General features: G+C 40.5%; 1 protein-coding gene across 2 annotated transcripts in view; it reads left to right on the top strand.

Moving 5' to 3' along the window:
* vps13d (vacuolar protein sorting 13 homolog D) overlaps positions 1 to 16,875 on the top strand; it is a 46,210-nt gene extending 29,335 nt beyond the window's left edge. Inside the window, exons 35-53 of one of the 2 annotated variants that reach the window (XM_077214567.1) lie at positions 111 to 286; positions 400 to 523; positions 1,639 to 1,874; positions 2,053 to 2,155; positions 2,247 to 2,404; positions 2,542 to 2,650; positions 2,752 to 2,922; positions 3,063 to 3,167; positions 3,318 to 3,467; positions 3,713 to 3,862; positions 3,972 to 4,068; positions 4,154 to 4,302; positions 4,420 to 4,554; positions 4,674 to 4,841; positions 7,894 to 8,026; positions 8,168 to 8,360; positions 13,762 to 13,893; positions 14,553 to 14,793; positions 15,098 to 16,875. In XM_077214567.1, coding sequence (XP_077070682.1) covers positions 111 to 286; positions 400 to 523; positions 1,639 to 1,874; positions 2,053 to 2,155; positions 2,247 to 2,404; positions 2,542 to 2,650; positions 2,752 to 2,922; positions 3,063 to 3,167; positions 3,318 to 3,467; positions 3,713 to 3,862; positions 3,972 to 4,068; positions 4,154 to 4,302; positions 4,420 to 4,554; positions 4,674 to 4,841; positions 7,894 to 8,026; positions 8,168 to 8,360; positions 13,762 to 13,893; positions 14,553 to 14,793; positions 15,098 to 15,229 — 2,862 coding nt within the window. In that variant the 3' untranslated portion in view covers positions 15,230 to 16,875. The remainder of the gene's footprint in view (positions 1 to 110; positions 287 to 399; positions 524 to 1,638; positions 1,875 to 2,052; positions 2,156 to 2,246; positions 2,405 to 2,541; positions 2,651 to 2,751; positions 2,923 to 3,062; positions 3,168 to 3,317; positions 3,468 to 3,712; positions 3,863 to 3,971; positions 4,069 to 4,153; positions 4,303 to 4,419; positions 4,555 to 4,673; positions 4,842 to 7,893; positions 8,027 to 8,167; positions 8,361 to 13,761; positions 13,894 to 14,552; positions 14,794 to 15,097) is intronic. The other variant, XM_077214568.1, reaches the window with a different exon arrangement.
* The last annotated feature ends 1,159 nt before the right edge of the window (positions 16,876 to 18,034 follow it).

Raw genomic sequence — 18,034 nt, 5'->3', positions numbered from 1 at the left:
AGGCGTCCATGTTTTTATTGTGTTTGTCTTTGTGCTATGTTCTTAGATATTTTAATGTATCATAGAATACAGGAAAATAATGTTTTGTTTGTTATGATAACCTGTTGTAGGGTACAGCAAATCCAGATGGATATATCTCCACCCTGCCAGGATCCAGTGTGGTGTTCCACTGGCCTAGAAATGACTATGATCAGCTTCTCTGTGTCCGTCTCATGGATGTACCCAACTGCACATGGTCTGGAGGTTTTGAGGTCAACAAACCTAAATCTTTCCACATCAACATGAGGTACCTTATGCCACCAAATACAGTCACTCTCTAGAGATGGCTAAACAGAAAATGACTGAGGGAAAAGTTCTTGATTTCATAGACATATATTCCTCTCATTATGTGTTCCATAGGGACACTTTAGGGAACTGCTTCTTCCTGCGTGCTGAGATTGCTTTGAAAGGGGCAACGCATCAAATCTCATTCAGTGACACTGACCAGCTGCCCCCACCCTTCCGTATAGATAACATCTCTGAGGTAAGTCCTCAGAGGGTACGCATTATCAAGTATTGTAAGGCAGTAGAATGGTTCAGAAGATTTGAGACTAAAGAGTAGCACTAGGACGGTTGGGAATATGCCCTGGCCTTTACTTGAACCCGGGTCACCCATGAGAATTTGTCGGAGCTCATGAATAACAATAGCATACTAATCGCAATCCCAAACCTAAATTGTTTAAGAAATGTTGGTGCTGCTCTTGCATTTCAGAAATGTCATAGGGAGACATTTGGTTCTGTTTCCACTTCTTACTTCCTAAAATAATGACATTTATCGTGACAATATTATTTCCTTTCAGTGTTCAATTCTGGACACAATAACATTCATGAAAGAGTAGGCATATCAAGATAAAGCACATTATACTTAAAAAGTGTACCTGTTATTAATATTATCCTGTTGTCTTGGGTTTAATGGAGGATTTGCAGGTGTGCACGTTTTCCATCACCTTCCTCCAACCCCAAAGCCAGTTTTCCCGTCATGCGATCTGTTGGTGGTTTTAAATTTACTGAGCGAGACACCATTCTAACCATTACAATAGGTGGATATAAAGCTTTTGTTACATGAAATGGCTCTTTTACTCCCCCTGGCTTGACTTAAGCAATCGATTCATCCGTCAAGCTTTGAATTCACACCTGGCAGCTCTACGTCCTATGGCTTCTCTGTCTCACTGCTGCCCTTACATCAAAACTTTTTTTTGATCTGCTAATAATTATTTTGGGCAGACATTTTGATGGTCTTTTTGTTTGTGTGGGTCTTGATATTAAACAATGAAAAGTCTGTTGGTGCTGGGATTAGACACATTCTCAATGATTTATCTTGGTGTTTCAGATCTTTCATCATCAAACACTCTTGTCCAGGATAGAAGTATCCTGTGACCTCCTGCTTTTATTCAACCATCTTTTTTTATCTCTGACACCAAAACGTCAGGTCTGATATTGCCAACATATTGAGGGAAATTAGATGTTTTCCCAGATCCACTGTCAGCTGCCAATTCTGTGCCATGTTATTTAGTTTTATTCAAGCTGATGGATAGATGCTTGTTGCATAACCACAATCTCCACAAACTCTTTGGTTACACATGTCCTATTTACCTTTAGGTGCCTATCCAGTTCTGGCAACACGGAGTGGCTGATATCCGGCTACACACAGAGGTTAAAGCTGGGGCAGTTCTGGACTACGCTTGCGATGAACCTATTCTTCAACCCTACCTCACCCTCACTGTGAAGGGAGCCGGATCTTCAGAGGTTACCGCTGACATGAACTTCTTTAGAGAATACAACAAGCTCTACTATGAGAACTTCATCTACATTGCTGCGTCCTTCACATTCTCAGAGTGAGTTCTCCACCTTTAATTTTCTAAATAGTTTACCCATCCTTGGAATTGGTAATTTGACCAATTTCAAGCGGAAAACTTTCCAGTGGCTGACTCACTCAAAAATTACCTCTTCAAACTGGTGTTTGTAAATATAAGTAAATATTCACTTGAGGTTGACATTTTGATTTGATAACAGAGATGGAGGGAAAAGGCCAGTGGGGAAGAAGCGGGTGGTCAGCTGTGCTGAACTCGTGCTGGATGTGGAGACGAAAACACTGAGAGTCATCCTAAAAAAAAAGGTCTGCTTATATTCTTTCTCAGCCTTATATCTGCCAGTTTCCCGATTTCTAGTTTATTCTCAAATGTTCTCAAATTTTTTTGTCTGTTAAGGAGCCTGGAAAGCGCTCCCAACTTTGGCGGATGACAGGAACAGGAATGCTCTGTCATGAGGGCTCATCACCTCCACAGAGCAAACCTTCTCAGCCTCGACCCCTCACTTCATCTTTAGTGCTTGACATTGCTGGACTGGCTGCAGTGACAGACAACAGGTTACTTAAACTCTTCACAGCACAACAAAGGACAACTTGTGCTGTCTATCTTAAGCTTGTTCTTGTCCCTGTGGAGAGTAAACATTATCATGGTGTGTGGGTGTCATTTCTCACATATCTTGCATTTTCTTTTTTAGCTATGAGCCTCTGATGTTGAGACGGCCAGACAACCGCCGCAGCACCACCCAGACATGGCACTTCAGCTCTGGCATGTTGACGTGTGGTTTGCCCAGACTAGTCGTCCAGGTCCGTCCTTCTTTCATCCATTTTTCTTTTGCTCCTCAATTGCCTTTTTTCCAATATGAAAGAATCTGTGGCTCTTTAAAATATTGTATGTGCTGTTTTAGGTAAGAGGAGGAGTATCTGGCCTGTATGATGGTGCCGAGGTGGTACTGGGACCAGACTCTGGTGTTTTGGAACCTACACCAGAGCAACAGTTTATCAACCAGAAAATGAGACCTGGCTCAGGTGTTCTGTCCGTACAGGTCCTGCCTGATGGGCCCACACGAGTACTACAGGCAAGACACCCCTCCTGTCTCATTGTTATTGAATTGCATGGTTGGGATAGCATGCCATCTGAAACCATATGAAATGGAAACACTTCTTATGTTTCTTTCACACTTTCTAATATAATGAGAAGCTGCATACCTCATTTCAGATCAGTGACTTCAACCAACGGCGCGTGAATAGACCTTCTCCCAGCACTGAGGAAGACCAGAATAAAGAGAGTGCTCAGACAAAAGTTCCTGAGGAGGAGCTTGAGGTAAAAACCATGTTGTTGTTTTTTGTCCAGCTGATTGATTAATGTGGAATTTTAACATCATTGTGTTTCCAGTAAAAACCAAACTAGAACAGTGTTATCAAATATTGAACTTGGAAGTTCAGACCTCCCTATTCATGCCCTTGTGTGTAGGTGTTGTTGAATCTAGAGGAAGGAGTGGGTCTATCACTGGTGAATAAGCTCCCTGAAGAGCTGGTGTTTGCCACCCTGTCTGGCATTGATGTGCACTTCACCCGCACCGCTGCCAGCCAAGTACTGGAACTTACAGTGAGAGACATTCAGGTAAGCATCCACAGACTTAAATGCATTCATCCAATGTTTGGGAATTTCTCACTTTGGTTTAGGAATGGCTCAAGATGGTTGACGATTAATGAGACTAATTAGTTTATGCCGTTTAAACTTTAGCCAAATTTAATCTAGTAGACAGGCATGTCAGTTGCCAAAGAAGCTTTATCATTTCCCACAAATTTTTCATTCTAAAGCAAACATTTCTGATAGATATGTCTTTACTCTCTCATCTATTACAGGTGGACAATCAGCTCCTGGGCTCCACTCACCCTGTTTTGCTGTCTGTGACTCCAGGCTCCATTGAAAGTACTACAGTGGACTCAGGTCCTGCTCTGCAGGTCAACGCTGTTAAAGTGCCCAGCAGTCTTATGCTCACAGACCTCTTTAAGGTGAAAGCAGTGAACTTATAGATTCACTTTCTCACCAAAATGCTTCACGCTTATCTGTATATCTTCCTTTGACTACAGGAGTTTGATTTATTTACTCTCTGCCTTGCAGCATTTGATGGTCACAGCACGCCGCTATACTGTCATTATTGAGGAAAAACTCTTGATGAAACTGCTCATATTCTTTGGCTACGGTCAGACAGAGGGAGGTGCGTAGTGGTTATCCCTCTGGTGTGTGTAGTATGGGGAATTTACTTCATTATGCTCTGCTAAGTGCTTTATTTTGTGTTTCAGAGGTAGAGAAGCTGGATGAGAACCTCTATGAGAAAGCCAGTGAAGATGCAGGAACGCCAAAGCGCTATTACTTTGAAAACTTGAAGATCAGTGTCCCTCAGGTCAAGCTGAGCGTCTTCACCTCCCACAAGTTGCCCCCTGACCTCAAGGTAAGCCACATTAGAATCAACTGTAGTACTATCAGTGCTTCACTGTTTGCAGTTTTGTTGTTTGAAGTTTGCATTATGCTATGATGTGGAAGTATAATCAAGCGTTGTTCTGCACAGGCCTTGAAGGGAACCCTTGGGTTCCCACTTATTCGGTTTGAAGATGCTATCATTAACATGTACCCATACACTCGAGTCCATCCTTATGAGACACAGGAGATGATCATCAGTGACATCCTCAAGCACTTCAAAGAGGTCATAAACATTCTTCATTCTGAATTATGTTTAAATTATATTTTTATACTGTACATTGTGGTACAAGCGTTTGCATCACCACAGTGTGATTTCATCAGCTCTTGGACTTCATTTTGTAGGAGCTTATCAGTCAGGCGGCTCAGATCTTGGGCTCAGTGGACTTCCTGGGCAACCCCATGGGCTTACTGAATGACGTCACTGAGGGTATGAATGAACTCATCAAGTACGGCAACGTTGGAGGGCTCATCCGCAGTGTTACACATGGTGTTTCCAACTCAGCTGCCAAGGTAAGAAAAGTTCACATTCTTACTGTCGAGTTCACCAGTCCATCTCACAATGCATGATACCCGATCACTTAAGTATTTCACAGGGTTATTTGAAATATTCCTAATTATATGATATATGATAAAGTCCATCTGTTTAGCTGCAAAGTACCAGAGCTGTAACTGCAAGACATGAATTCACTGAGTGCAAGGCCAAGTCATACCGAAAAAAAAGTAAGAGAATGAATTTTCCTCTGTGATCGGGTCTGTTCAAATGTAAATTAGAAGCTGAAGTTGTTTATTTCACAGACTTCTTATTGAATGTTTTTGAAGAAGCGTCCAAGCAGTCTGCTTGAGCAGAACACAAGAACTAGCCACATGTTGTAATTTGATGATTTCCAGGAGAAGAATGGGAACAGCATTGGAAGGTCAAATGCACATGATGTTCACCAGCAGAGCAATGTGACCTGATTTTCCTCCTTATGTGCAATAAAGTGGTGAAGGTTCAGTGAAGTTTATTAGTTTTGGTCTCCCTGTGTAAACAGGCTTGATTCTGCATGTTTACAGAATCATGAGAACACCGACATTTAATAGTTTTGTCAGCATAAAAGTTGAATATCAGCCGTGTAACTTTCTCATGAACATTATAAGAAGTTTGTTTGAGCAGATGGAATTGGCTCATGGCACCAGTGTGTGAATGTGTGTACTCGTATGTGGCTGCAGTTGTGTGTGGTCAGACCTGAGCCTCCACTTCATGTCCTGCAGCCAGCTCTCAGCATGTCTGTCTAACAGGCCATCGCACCACGTCCTTCATTGGCAGCCAGCTCACTGTCAGACAGCGCTTTGTATGCTTTTCCCTCTGTCCGCTCCCTCTGTGCTCTCATTTACTTTCCTTCCAGCCACACTCGCCAAGCTAATGTCTTAAGTACTCATAGCATGGGACAACACTATGTCTCAATCAGCACTTTCACATTCGCACTTGACCCGTTCTCATTTCACTTCGCTGCTTTTTAGCCAAGGTGAGTTTGTTTAAATATGTTTATCATACTGAATAATTATAGTTGATATTTGCAGTCCATTTCTTTGACTTCAGCTCTAATTTTGGCTGTAGTAACTTTTAAGGTCTTTGCTCACTTCCCACCGAAGTGCTGAACAAATGCTTAGGTTTGCTTGAGAAAAAAAAAACTTTTTCAGTTGGCTGCTTTTTTGCCACTAATTCAATTTCATGAGTATAAACAAATTATTACTCCCCCTGGGGAACTTCCAGCAGCATGAATAAAAATGTTTTGCCAAAATCATCCACAAACTGTGTAAGGCTCCATGTCATACCGCTTGGGGTGGAAAAACTTTAATGAAAGATATAAAAGGCATTTGAGAGCTTTGGTTTGATCAAGTGCCTAGAAAGCTTGAGGTTTATTGTATTTGCAAAGATTACTATTAGTTTTTGTATCTTATGTCAGTGGCCACCTAGAATTTATTTTGGAACATGTGCAGACAGGAATTCTGTTGTTAGTTTTACCTTTAAAGGCCTGGGCCTTTTTTAATAGGTATTTCAGCTAATGCACTCTCCATTGACTGCAGTGTGTCTGTGCCTCCAACCTTCTCCACAGATTTTCTTTCAATAGCACCTATATTTTAAACACACATTTGAATTTATATTGAGCAATGTATTAGACATATTTTCAGCAAAGTTACCCCCTGCAGCATAAAGCTGATTTTTCCATCACTGTTTCCATGTCTCGAACAGCCTTAAACTCTCTTGCTGTGGATCAGGATTTTCCTTCATCAGCTTGTACAGTTTTTCACATCTATGTCAGACTCAACCACTTCTTGGCAATAACATCATGGTTTTCATTCCTCTACATCTTCTTTCTCACACATAGACACTGGAACACATTCCCGCACACCTCTAGGGGCCCTGCTTTGAGATAGGATGGTCTAATGGCTCAAGAAGGGGTGGTGTAGCGGGGGGCCATAAACTTGAAAGTGTTCTGATCCTCCTCTCCCTCCCACAAACTCATATCTGGTAAATGTATTGGTATAATTTCACAGTCAAGCCTAAAAAAAGGGAAGAGAGTGAGAGAGAGGGAGGTGGAAGAGGAGGAGGAGCATAGAATCTGAGCTGGCCTTCAGATGAACTCACCAGGGACTTTGCTTGAAGGGGTCATCCCAAGTTCATGCCTGGCTCTTGCTTGAATTCTGCAGAATGTGCCTGTGTTTATAAAGTGCTCTGGCTGCAGTAGGGAGCTCACTGGGCCTGTAACACAAACTCTCTTCCAGGAGGCACCTGCAGGGGACCTGAGTGGGGCCTTTCTGGGCAAAGTCAGGTCAACTGTGCCTAGAGGGGGGAGCGCCACCCCATTAGACAAATTACAGCCTGATATATTTGACAGCTGGATGAGATGGTGTGTAAAAACTGTTATCTGTAATATCCTATGTGTATCCTCAGTTCAGCAGTGGAAGGGTTTGAGAACCATGGTGGTTGCCCAGAATGTGTCTCCCTTGCAATTTAAGCTTGAGTGACTGACTGTAAGACATTAGAAATAAATGTATCTCATGAACTCATAGGAAAATAGAATAGTTGATTTGCATGATTTTGTTTGACTGCGGTCCACAGTATAAACAGCTGAAGAGCTACATGAACTTTTGCTGAAAATGAGACCGGAACTACAATTAGTCATTGATGTGTCGTGTCCTAAAGTAGACAGTCCTCTCCTTAAGGTCAATGCAGGCAGTCCACTCCTTAGGGTCACTGTGGGGGGTTTTCACTAACTGAAAAGACCAGTGTGAGCAACTGTTCCATTTGCTGATTTATTGACAAATGTTTGAATAACAAATTCAAAGATTCTGTATAAATGTATTTCATGCCACATGTTGTTTGGTTTGTTTTCTTATTGGTACAATTAAATTATTAATACTGCATAATTATAGAAATGTCGTAATATTATAGTTAAATATTTTCTTTACTCATTTAAGTGGCAATGCTTCTTTCTGGTATGATAATTTTTCATTTGTAGTACATATAATGTACTATTCTTTTCTTTTGTTGTTGTGAAATGTTTATCTCCCTCTGCAGTTTGCAGGTACCTTATCAGATGGATTGGGCAAGACAATGGACAATCGGCATCAGACTGAACGAGAGTGCATTCGCTATCATGGAGCCACCAGTGGAGAGCACCTTGTGGCAGGGATTCATGGTCTTGCTCATGGTACATCAAAACATTGGCATTTCATATGCACACAGTATTAAGGCACTTATTGTACCATTGTGCAATATTATAAGATTTTTATTGTACTGTACCATGATTTGTCCCCTGAAGTCCCTAACTTGCCATTTCATTGCTGTGTAGGCATCATTGGCGGTCTGACCAGTGTGATAACATCAACTGTGGAGGGAGTCAAGACTGAGGGGGGTGTCAGTGGATTTTTCTCTGGTCTGGGGAAAGGATTGGTCGGCACAGTGACAAAACCTGTGGCAGGAGCTTTGGATTTTGCCTCCGAAACAGCACAAACTGTCAGAGAAATGGCCACCCTAAGCAACAGGTATTTTCCACTCAATTATGTATTCAGGTATTTTTTTTCTATTATGGAAAAGGATGACAGACATATTTAGATGACTGGCATATCCACGGCCTTGTTCATGGCCCTTTTCCAATGCAGGGTGCCAGTGACGGTGTCCAAGATGGAATACAAAACAGAAACAAATCAGTCTGAATAGGTTGATAAAAAAACATCAGAAACAATGCCGTGAATGTCCCCATTGCTCAGCACCTCCAATCACCCAATTTTCAACGTCTGTCTAAACTAAAAAATATTTTAGATGAATTATTACTATCAATTTACTATAAATGTTATGTTACATCTACTAAACATTGCATCAGATTACTTTTAAATTCTTAAAACTACTGACATTAATAGTAATAAGGACCATAATGCAGCTAGTTTGTAGTCACGCAGTCAGTTACATCATTGTTCAGCTGGAAGTCGGTGGGATAAATTGTTGATCGATTGTTGAGCCCTGGCTTCGGCATGGGAACCATCACCATTTCAGTAGAAAAGGGGTATCTGTGGTTCAATGTTTATAGCTCTTACAACTTTGCAGAGCCTTCGTGACCTCTCTGTTGATGTGCCCATAAATCCCACCTGCCTTTTGATGAGTTTAGCTTGTGGCTAGCCAAACTCTACATTAATGAACACCTGCTAATGGTCCAAAGCACAATCCAGAACTGGTCGAAGAACTTGCCTACTGTTTTAAGAGCAGCCTTTAGGGTCTCACCTTCATTTCATCCTCTAAAGCCAGCAGCTCTACCTGAGGTTTTATGAGGGGGCCCAAAAGCAGGTCATATTACACAGGCTGTCTGGTATGTGAAGTCATTTGTTCTTCATTTGCCTATGTATATGTGCAGTGGGGAGTGTTTGTGGTTTTACTGCTCCAACTAAAGGAGTAATGAGTCTCAGGTCCTCTCACCGTGTGTGTGTGTGTGTGTGTGTGTGTGTGTGTGTGTGTGTGTGTGTGGGTGTGTGGGTGTGTGGGTGTGTGGGTGTGTGGGTGTGTGGGTGTGTGTGTGTGTGTGTGTGTGTGTGTGTGTGTGTGTGTGTGTGTGTGTGTGTGTGTGTGTGTGTGGGTGTGGGTGTGTGGGAGGGAGGAGAGAGGAGAGAGAGAGAGAGGCATTCGGAGCGTGCCTGCCACAGTGTGGCCAAGAGTTCAGCCAGAGTTCACACCGAAAATGTGCAGGATTCATGGGTCACCGCGGATGCAGTCTGACCTAACTATTACATGTTCTCAACAACACATTTTGCAGGTAGTGCTTCAGCAGCAAATCTTCACATCCTCTATGTCTTGAGGGATCAATCTCTATCCATCAACTACTGGATGTGGTGATTTCCCAGCTTTCTTCCCTTTCAGTCTGAAATGTTCATGATGTTACCCCCATTTTGCACGTTCTCTTGCAAACCATGTCAGTAATGTCACTGTAGATTTATCAGGTGATGTTTGCCTCTTGCTGGTCGGGAGTATGTGTCATATATATTCTCTCAGACCGCAAACAGGAAATAAACAAGTAAATGAGGAGCAGACTTTTGCTAGTTCAGGAATAGTGGAGGTGTCCACACAATCGTTTTTTGCTCTCCTGCCCTGTTAGTGAACTCAGCCTCCCACATCAGTCCCTCCGACAACCCCCCCCCCCCCCCCCACACACACACATACACGCACACACATGCAAACACACATAACATACACCATTCCCAACTGCACTGTGCAATCCAGGCAGGCTTCCAGAGGCAGCTCAATTACAATCTCAAAACAAAGGCAAATAAGTGCTGGGGGTTGGTGGGGGCAGCAGTAGGGGCTCAGACTTTGACTGAATAAACATCCTGTTCCCCACCTTTAGCTGTCAGTTCAGTTTAGAAAAGGTATGCATTTTCTTTACCTCAAGCTTTATTCAAAGAAAGTCCCTCATCTAGTTGGCCTTTTGACAGTCTGCCTTCAATAAGTTTTGGTAAACCTCAAATTCCTTCATAGTAAAATATGACAAGTCTTGTTCTATGGCATTTAATCGAGACAACCGCATTAATACAACTGTGGTTTCCTTTGTGCAGTTTTGATTATTTTACTGTACCTGCTAATAGGGTTGGGCCGATGGACGATATCATCGTCCATCGTGATGGCTGACAGACATCACGATGTTTAGCCGGTATCGCAATCCCCCACCCACGTTTCCATGGTGACGCTTCATGCTTGGTACGTGATCCACCTCTGCAAAAATAGCGCTGTATGAAAGATTGAGCGCTTTTATTTATAAATATTAGCAAACTTGCTTACCATGTCATCAACTATCTTCTATTCCGATTCTCAAATATGTATAAGTGAGTTTGTTTTGTTGTTTAAAAAAAACTTTTATAAATGATCTGGATCTGTAACTTGAGATGGGCGCCGTCATGTTTGTTTGGGCCGCAGCTCAGAGATTCCTGTCTGTTTATTTATTACAGCGCGTGAATTAACCAGTTTCTTCTGAAATAAATGAAAGTGGCCGGTGAACTGGGAGAAAAATAGAGTTGACTTTATAGTTATTTACAATGTGTGTCTGATATGAATAAAAACCGTCGGCAAATCTATTTGAATGGTTTATTATTGCTGCTTCCATAGACACCATTGTGTATTTTACAAACTAAATGTATTGTTTTGCTATAAATTATATGTATTTTAATGTCTGAAACCTAAAATAAACATTATGTGGTTAAAAACACTGAACAGTTGTGATATAACGTTACCCTATGACAAGCACTGAGCGCGTCCGTCTTTGGCTCAGCACCATCCATAGCGGGAAAGCACAGATCTGGCAGTGATGTCACGTCACTGTACATTCGCTCCTTAGTGCTCAGTTGCTGCAGATTTTTCGAAATCGAAATTGCTGATGAGATATAGAGGAAAATATCTAGTGGAAAATGAGAATGTTACCTCCCCCCTCCCCCTCATCGTCCATCGCGATGTTTCACTGTAGACATCGTCTGATACCAAATTGGTAGACATCGCCCAACCCTACCTGCTAATTCTGGGAATCAACATACTTAATACAAATACATTACACAGTTGACCCACAATTGACCCAGTAAACCAAAGATAAAGATCACAAAGATAAACAAATATTAGTCAGCCAAGGATTAAACATCCCAGATGAGCAAACTTGTCACACCACAAGTCAAATAGGTATATATTAGGGATGTGAGAGACTATTCGACTAAAGGATACTGCTGCTGCTAGTGAACGCTGGGAATACTATTTGTTGTCCTTTTTTTTGCACATTTTTACAAAGGCTGTTTGTTTGAAGTAGTATTTTGACTTAGCCTGCACAAAACTTTTCCGTTTCTTCTATGTCAGTCTGGCATAGATTAATTAAGCCTGCTTATAGACTTGTTATACTACCAGTTATTATGGACAATACCATAATAGTATGAAATATTATACTGGTTTAAAGTGGACACATCAATGACTTAACAACAACAGATTTTATATCAATATCCTAACAAATAGAATAACCCTAGATAATATATAGTTGCCTGTACACATCAAGCTTTTCCTGTGATTTTTACCTGATTTTTTACCTGATTTTTACCTGATACTTTTCATCCATGATACAAATTTCACAATTAAATTCGATTTCGATTCACAAGCTTTCGATTTGATTCGATATAGATTAATTGGGGTCTATCAGGTAAACTACATGGTAAATTTCCTCACGGGAAAAAACTAATATTCTGTAACTAATACTGTAAATTATTGAAGGGAACCCCAGTTGATGCATCACTATAATATTATAGGTTAAAATTAACTGATTTGTAGGCTACTTGCATTTAAATTACACATAAGGAAGTTTTTATAAAAATGGTGTTATAATAATACATTTTTAATGACATAATTATGTTTCTACTTGTTTAATATAAACATTTATATGATGGATCTCATAAAAACATGACAGATTTATTCAAACATTAAATATTGAAGAACATGTAAAGTAAAAATACAACTGAGGTAAATATACTCAAAAACCTACTGCAACTCGATTATAACTGCACATGTGACAAATATTTCATCGGGACAACAGAGATGGTGCCCTAATTTCCGTATACTCCGGCAGGCATGCTTTTTGCGGCGTATGCTTCACTATGTCAGTGAAGAACCAAGTTAAACACCTACGTACCGCAGCCTTTCACTTAACGCCCGCCCTCAACCCATTTTGCTCATGATCTTTCTCGGAAAGGAGCAAGAAGTAAGAGCTGTTTGTTTGCACCCATTGACGGCTGACTGGCCAGGCTCCAAGCCCTGTGCCTGACCTAGAGTTGAACCCTATTGTTCCAATCCCACAATCGGGTGCGGGGCATTGTGCTTGATCGCCTCCAGAGCAGTGGGAGAGGCTGCAGAGAGAGAGAGAAAGAGAGGTTAAGAGTCTCCCTGGGTCTGTTACAGTCTTGTCATGCACAGGGCCAGATCCCATGACTTACGGTTATGATTATGAACCGTGGCTTGCTGTCAAAACGAGAGCGAAGTGGAGAATGTGGAAGTTCTGGCTTTTCTAAGGAAAAAACAACACCACAGTCTCCTTAATATGTCATAATGAAGTAACCAGTCGCTTCAGAATATTTGATTTAGTTGCTAATGCTAAAATTTGCCAGGGTGCTGCTGTTTTCTTTCCATGACATCAGTAGAGTTTATAGCAGTTCATTGAGTCACTTAGTTTTTGTTTTCAATATTACATGCTTGATGTGAAATGCAAAAGGGGTTGCAAAATACACGACCCACTTTAAGATTCCAGGTTTGTCCATCCTTGGTTATCCTTTCTTCCCCAGCGCCTTGCATTCTGAGCTCTTGATGAACAGAGGCAGCTGCATTCATCCGGGCTTCACTTTAACCAGAACAGAGAAATGCGGTACACTGCCGTCTTTGTGAATCAACTGGAAACCATCAGGTCTAATCAAATGCCTGCTGGCCCAGATTCAAGCCAGATGTAGGAATTCCACTTGGCCCACCAGTGGCAGCCAAAGAGAAGAGAGGGGTTGTTTGCAGGAGAAGCCAGACCCAAGCTTTGCATTGGCACTGCAGGCTGCTGGCTAGTCCCATCAGTTTTGGCCAGGACCACCAGAACTCTGGAGCTATCATTCCCCTGACCATCGATCGAACTGCACACCTAAAACCAACATGGTGTGTTTGAATGTGAAACAGAATTGAATGATATTATATGGCAGGAGTCTGAGTATGCGAGTTTTTTGGATTGTGCCACAACAGGTGTTATTTCAAGAGACTCAGTTGTTCTCTTTAACGGGAAATGGGGGGGGGGGTTACTTTCCAGTAAAAAGGTGCTTCATTCCAACTTGGATTACCCAATGTTAACCCTCTTAAGGCTGTTGGTTTTGTAAGTAATGATCCTTGTGTGTTTTGTGTGCGTTTCAGGCTGAGCGTTCAGCGAGTAAGGAAGCCGCGCTGCTGTAAGGGCCCTCAGGGGCTGCTGCCTCGATTCTCCTCCCTACAAGCAGATGGACAAGAACAGCTCTTTCACTTAACGGATAATATCCACTCTGAATCGTAAGTATCCTTTCTGACAGTTAAGTCAGGTTAGGTTGCTTTGTGAATTTCTTCTTTTCTTTGTTATTGAATGTAGGATTAAAAACAAACAAAGCTCATTTTCCAAATGGTTCTTCTAGTTCAAGAATCACATTGAAGGTTTTCTTAGGGAAAGGGACATAGGGACATCATTTTTTAGATCGTCTTTGGTTGTAAGCTTTAGGGCTTGTTTCTCTGTTCAAAAAGTGAGACCGAAAAGACATTTATCACCAAAGATGCTAATCCATCCAGATCAGCAGACCCCTGTTGGCCCACCTGACCTTTCTGCTCAGAGGTGCCACACAGGCCATTAGTCTCCTCAGCTGTAGCCTGCACAATCTGTCCTGCGCTCTCTTACACACTGGAACCGTCTTAATGTTGTCGGTTTAATGTGCTAATCTTTTCTTCTCTGGTGCATTAAATAGCAAGCTTGACTTAATCCTTTTTCAGAGGAAAATGTATTGCGGAGTACAAATTTGCATCAGAATCCTTGGGCGAATTTGGTCCGAATTGAATCATAATACATCTGCTGTACCATTATGCAAAATAAATTGAATTTACACAGATATCACCAGGACATAATACTTTCTGCCCTTTGTAGATCAATGGTGTACTGATCGTATGCCTATTTTCTTCTGTAGTTTCATTGCCGTGGAGCCCATAGACACATACTGTGTGCTGATCTCCTCCAAAGTGGTGTATTTCCTCAAGCCTGGAGAATTTGCGGATCGTGAAGCAATCTTTTTAGAGGTCAAATATGATGATCTCTATCATTGTCTGGTGTCCAAGGACCATGGGAAAGTATATGTACAGCTTACTAAGAAGGCAGAAAGCACTAGTAGCGGAGTGGCCATTCCAGGTCCATCACACCAGAAACCTATGGTAAGTGACCTATCCCTCCGTGTTCACATACACAATTCACATGAGACTAAGGGCGGAAGATTTAGTCACTAGATGTTTTTAGAATAGCAAAATATAGATATTACTACATGGTGCAATGTGAAACGTTTGGGGGTGAATTTTCAGCAAATAATGCCTACAGTATATGATGAAATTTACCAATACTGGATAATGATTATAGGTAATATATGATTTTGGTCATTACGACCACTAGTAAATATCTCATTAACATTTCGAGATATATTTTTCTAATTCCATTCCAAATGTCATTTGTTGTTTCTCATAGGTCCATGTGAAAAGCGAGAACCTTGCCATCAAGATTTCACAAGAAATCAATTATGCCAAGAGCCTTTACTATGAACAGCAGCTCATGCTGCCTCCCAGTGAGAATGAGGATAGCTTATTATTAGACTTTTAACTACACTGACCCGCAGGTGTTTCTCGCTCATTTTTCAACAGCTACTTCCTTTTTTCTTTTTCTGTGAAAGGACAGTAATAAATCAGCCGAGCGTAATCATCCACTTAGGCCAGGGTACGGACATGCTCACAGCATGTGGTTTGTTCGGTGATTCAAACTAGTCTAGAGGGGCTGTTGTAAACTCTGGCAAGCACAGATTTCACTTAAATATGCAAGTATTAGTTTCCTTGCAATCCTTAGAAGTAGAATTAATTTTGTTTGTTTTACAATTGGTGAAAAGTGGTGTTTGTCGCTAGATGTGCACAGCTAGTCTGACACTGTACAGTGTATGTTTGTGTATAGATCCTCTATGTATATAGGCACACCAATAGGACTAACTGCCATGTATATAAAATTTTGAAATTAATTATGGTATGAAATTAATCTTGGATTGCTGTACAAAACTGCCTTTAAAGGAAAGTTCATTTTGCTCTAAATATGTGTGGTTGGAAGTTATGATTGAATTGCACTGATAAAAATGTAGGGAAGTTAAGCTGCTCTCACCATTCACCGGTGACTCAACACACACACACACACACACACACACACACACACACACACACACACACACACACACACACACACACACACACACACACACACACACACACACACACACACACACACACACACATACACACACAGAGAGAGAGAGCAAGTGTTGGAATTACTGACATGCATTTTTCACCTCTCCATATGCAGTCCACTCTCAAAAACATCTGTCTGAAAACAGATGAAACATCTGTTTCTTATCTCCGTTTCTTATTTTCTTATTTTCTTGTCTTTTCTATATCCAATTTAATGAAAGTAATGAAATTTAAATTCTGAATGAAAAATCTTGTTTCTTCAGTTTTCTAGTTTCTCCTTTATTCTGTTTCTAAGGTCTTTTAAAAGTTCAAGCTTAACATTTGAAACACATTTAACATATTTCAACAAATAAAATTATGGTACTCTGTAGTGAATTCTATTATGATTCTCTTGCCTTTAGTGCTCTTTATGTGTCACACAATCAACAAAGTTTTGTCATCTGATGTTCTACATCATAAAGAGACAATAATCTCCTCTATTTCATTTTTCCCAATCTCAAACATTTCTTATTTTACTCACCGTTTTAAACATGAACATTATCATGGAATTAATTGTTTCATTGAATGAAACGATTCCTTTTAATTTGTTACAGTTGTTACCAAAGATCAGACACTACAAATGTTTTCTCTTTAAAGAGTCACCTTCCTCACTTATCTTAACTGTGTATATAGTTGGCTATACTGGTCTATCAGAATAAAACTTAGATTTTTAACTTCTGTGACTGCCTCTGAGAACACTGGTCAGTAATTAGGATAATATGAACAATACACCTATAATGTGTTTTCTAAGTTGTCTATTATTTAAATACTGATATGTTGTATACAATCCTACAAAGCTGGTTTCCTCTATAACTGCACAATATGCAAAACAAATATAGTGTGTAAATTTATTTTGTTGTAATATGCAAATGTATAAAGACATAATAATAAAAGTTATGGTTTAACACAGTATTTGTATTTAATGTGTTTTATGATTGATTAATCTGTTATTTTTTGGTAAAATAAAATAAATAAAAATTCCAGAGTGTCTGCTTTGTTAATCAGGAAATATTTCAACATTTCATAAAGAGGAACGTTAGTGAGATGGATGTCTGTGGGCTACATCTAAACCGGGGGTGATGGAGAATAGTAGGCTATAACTTTAAAATAATTTTTAGCATTCGGTGTTTAGCGATGTTTGTGAGACTGTCAACTGTAACTGTTAATTCGCGCCAAGTATAACAGGCGGGAACTGCCGGTAGTTGACGCACTATGTTTATTATCGCAAGACGATGATTTGCTTGTAATGGAAAATTATATTTTGTCAACGAAACTGATTTAAAAGGTTAATATAATATGAGAATCATTGGCATTAAAATCTGTGGCTTACGAAAATTCACCATGGTTTTGCTGCACTCACCGTAGTTTAACCATGGTATTTGAAGTAAAACTGTACGTGGTTATACAAATGGTATTCAATCCGCAAAAAAAAACATGGTTACTTCATTTTTCCTATAATAAACCATGGTTAATTTTCATACCTGGTTGTTTCTTTATTTTTTAATTTTGATGTTTGAATTTTTCAACTTTTAGTTATAATGGGGCTATTTTCTAAACACAGAGGATATTGCAGGCAAATCAGATTTCTTCTCATTTGGTACAATGTAGGCACACGTAGTTATGCAGGAAAAATGGCGGTGCATCATCTTGCTATCCAAATAAGCGGTGCAGAACTCCTCCATCGCACAGTAAAATGCCAAAATCTTTGGACATGCCAGCTGCGTCCGAAAGCTTAGGCAGCTGACTTATGCCTCGCTGCCCTATCAGGCAATGACTTTGCAGGCAGCATCTGCGCACGAAGGTACCTCACGAAACTGATTTCTGAAAGACTTCTGAGGTAGCGTAACGGTTTTAATGATCTACAGCAAAATAGAGCGAGCTTTGGTGAAAACTAAGTGAATATTTAATGACTACAATAGTCATTTCCCGGTAGAAATGACATCATAGGTGGAAAAACGTTGATCAGAAATGTACATTTACACAAAAACTGACGACCAGCCGCAACTTTCAGACACCACCTTTATTTTTTTAGCTCAACTGTCAAAGAATGGAAAGCACAGGATTGTGGGATATCAAAGGCAGCGAAGGATACATCTATGCTGCCTTCAAAATTCGATTAGATGAAGGTATCTCAGGAGAC

Source organism: Siphateles boraxobius, unplaced genomic scaffold (assembly GCF_051911475.1).
Source record: "Siphateles boraxobius isolate OS27281-9 unplaced genomic scaffold, OSU_SipBor_1 68, whole genome shotgun sequence".
Lineage (NCBI taxonomy): Eukaryota > Metazoa > Chordata > Actinopteri > Cypriniformes > Leuciscidae > Siphateles > Siphateles boraxobius.
The sequence above is the reverse complement of the archived record's forward strand: the minus strand, read 5'-3'. Positions and strand labels throughout refer to the sequence as shown.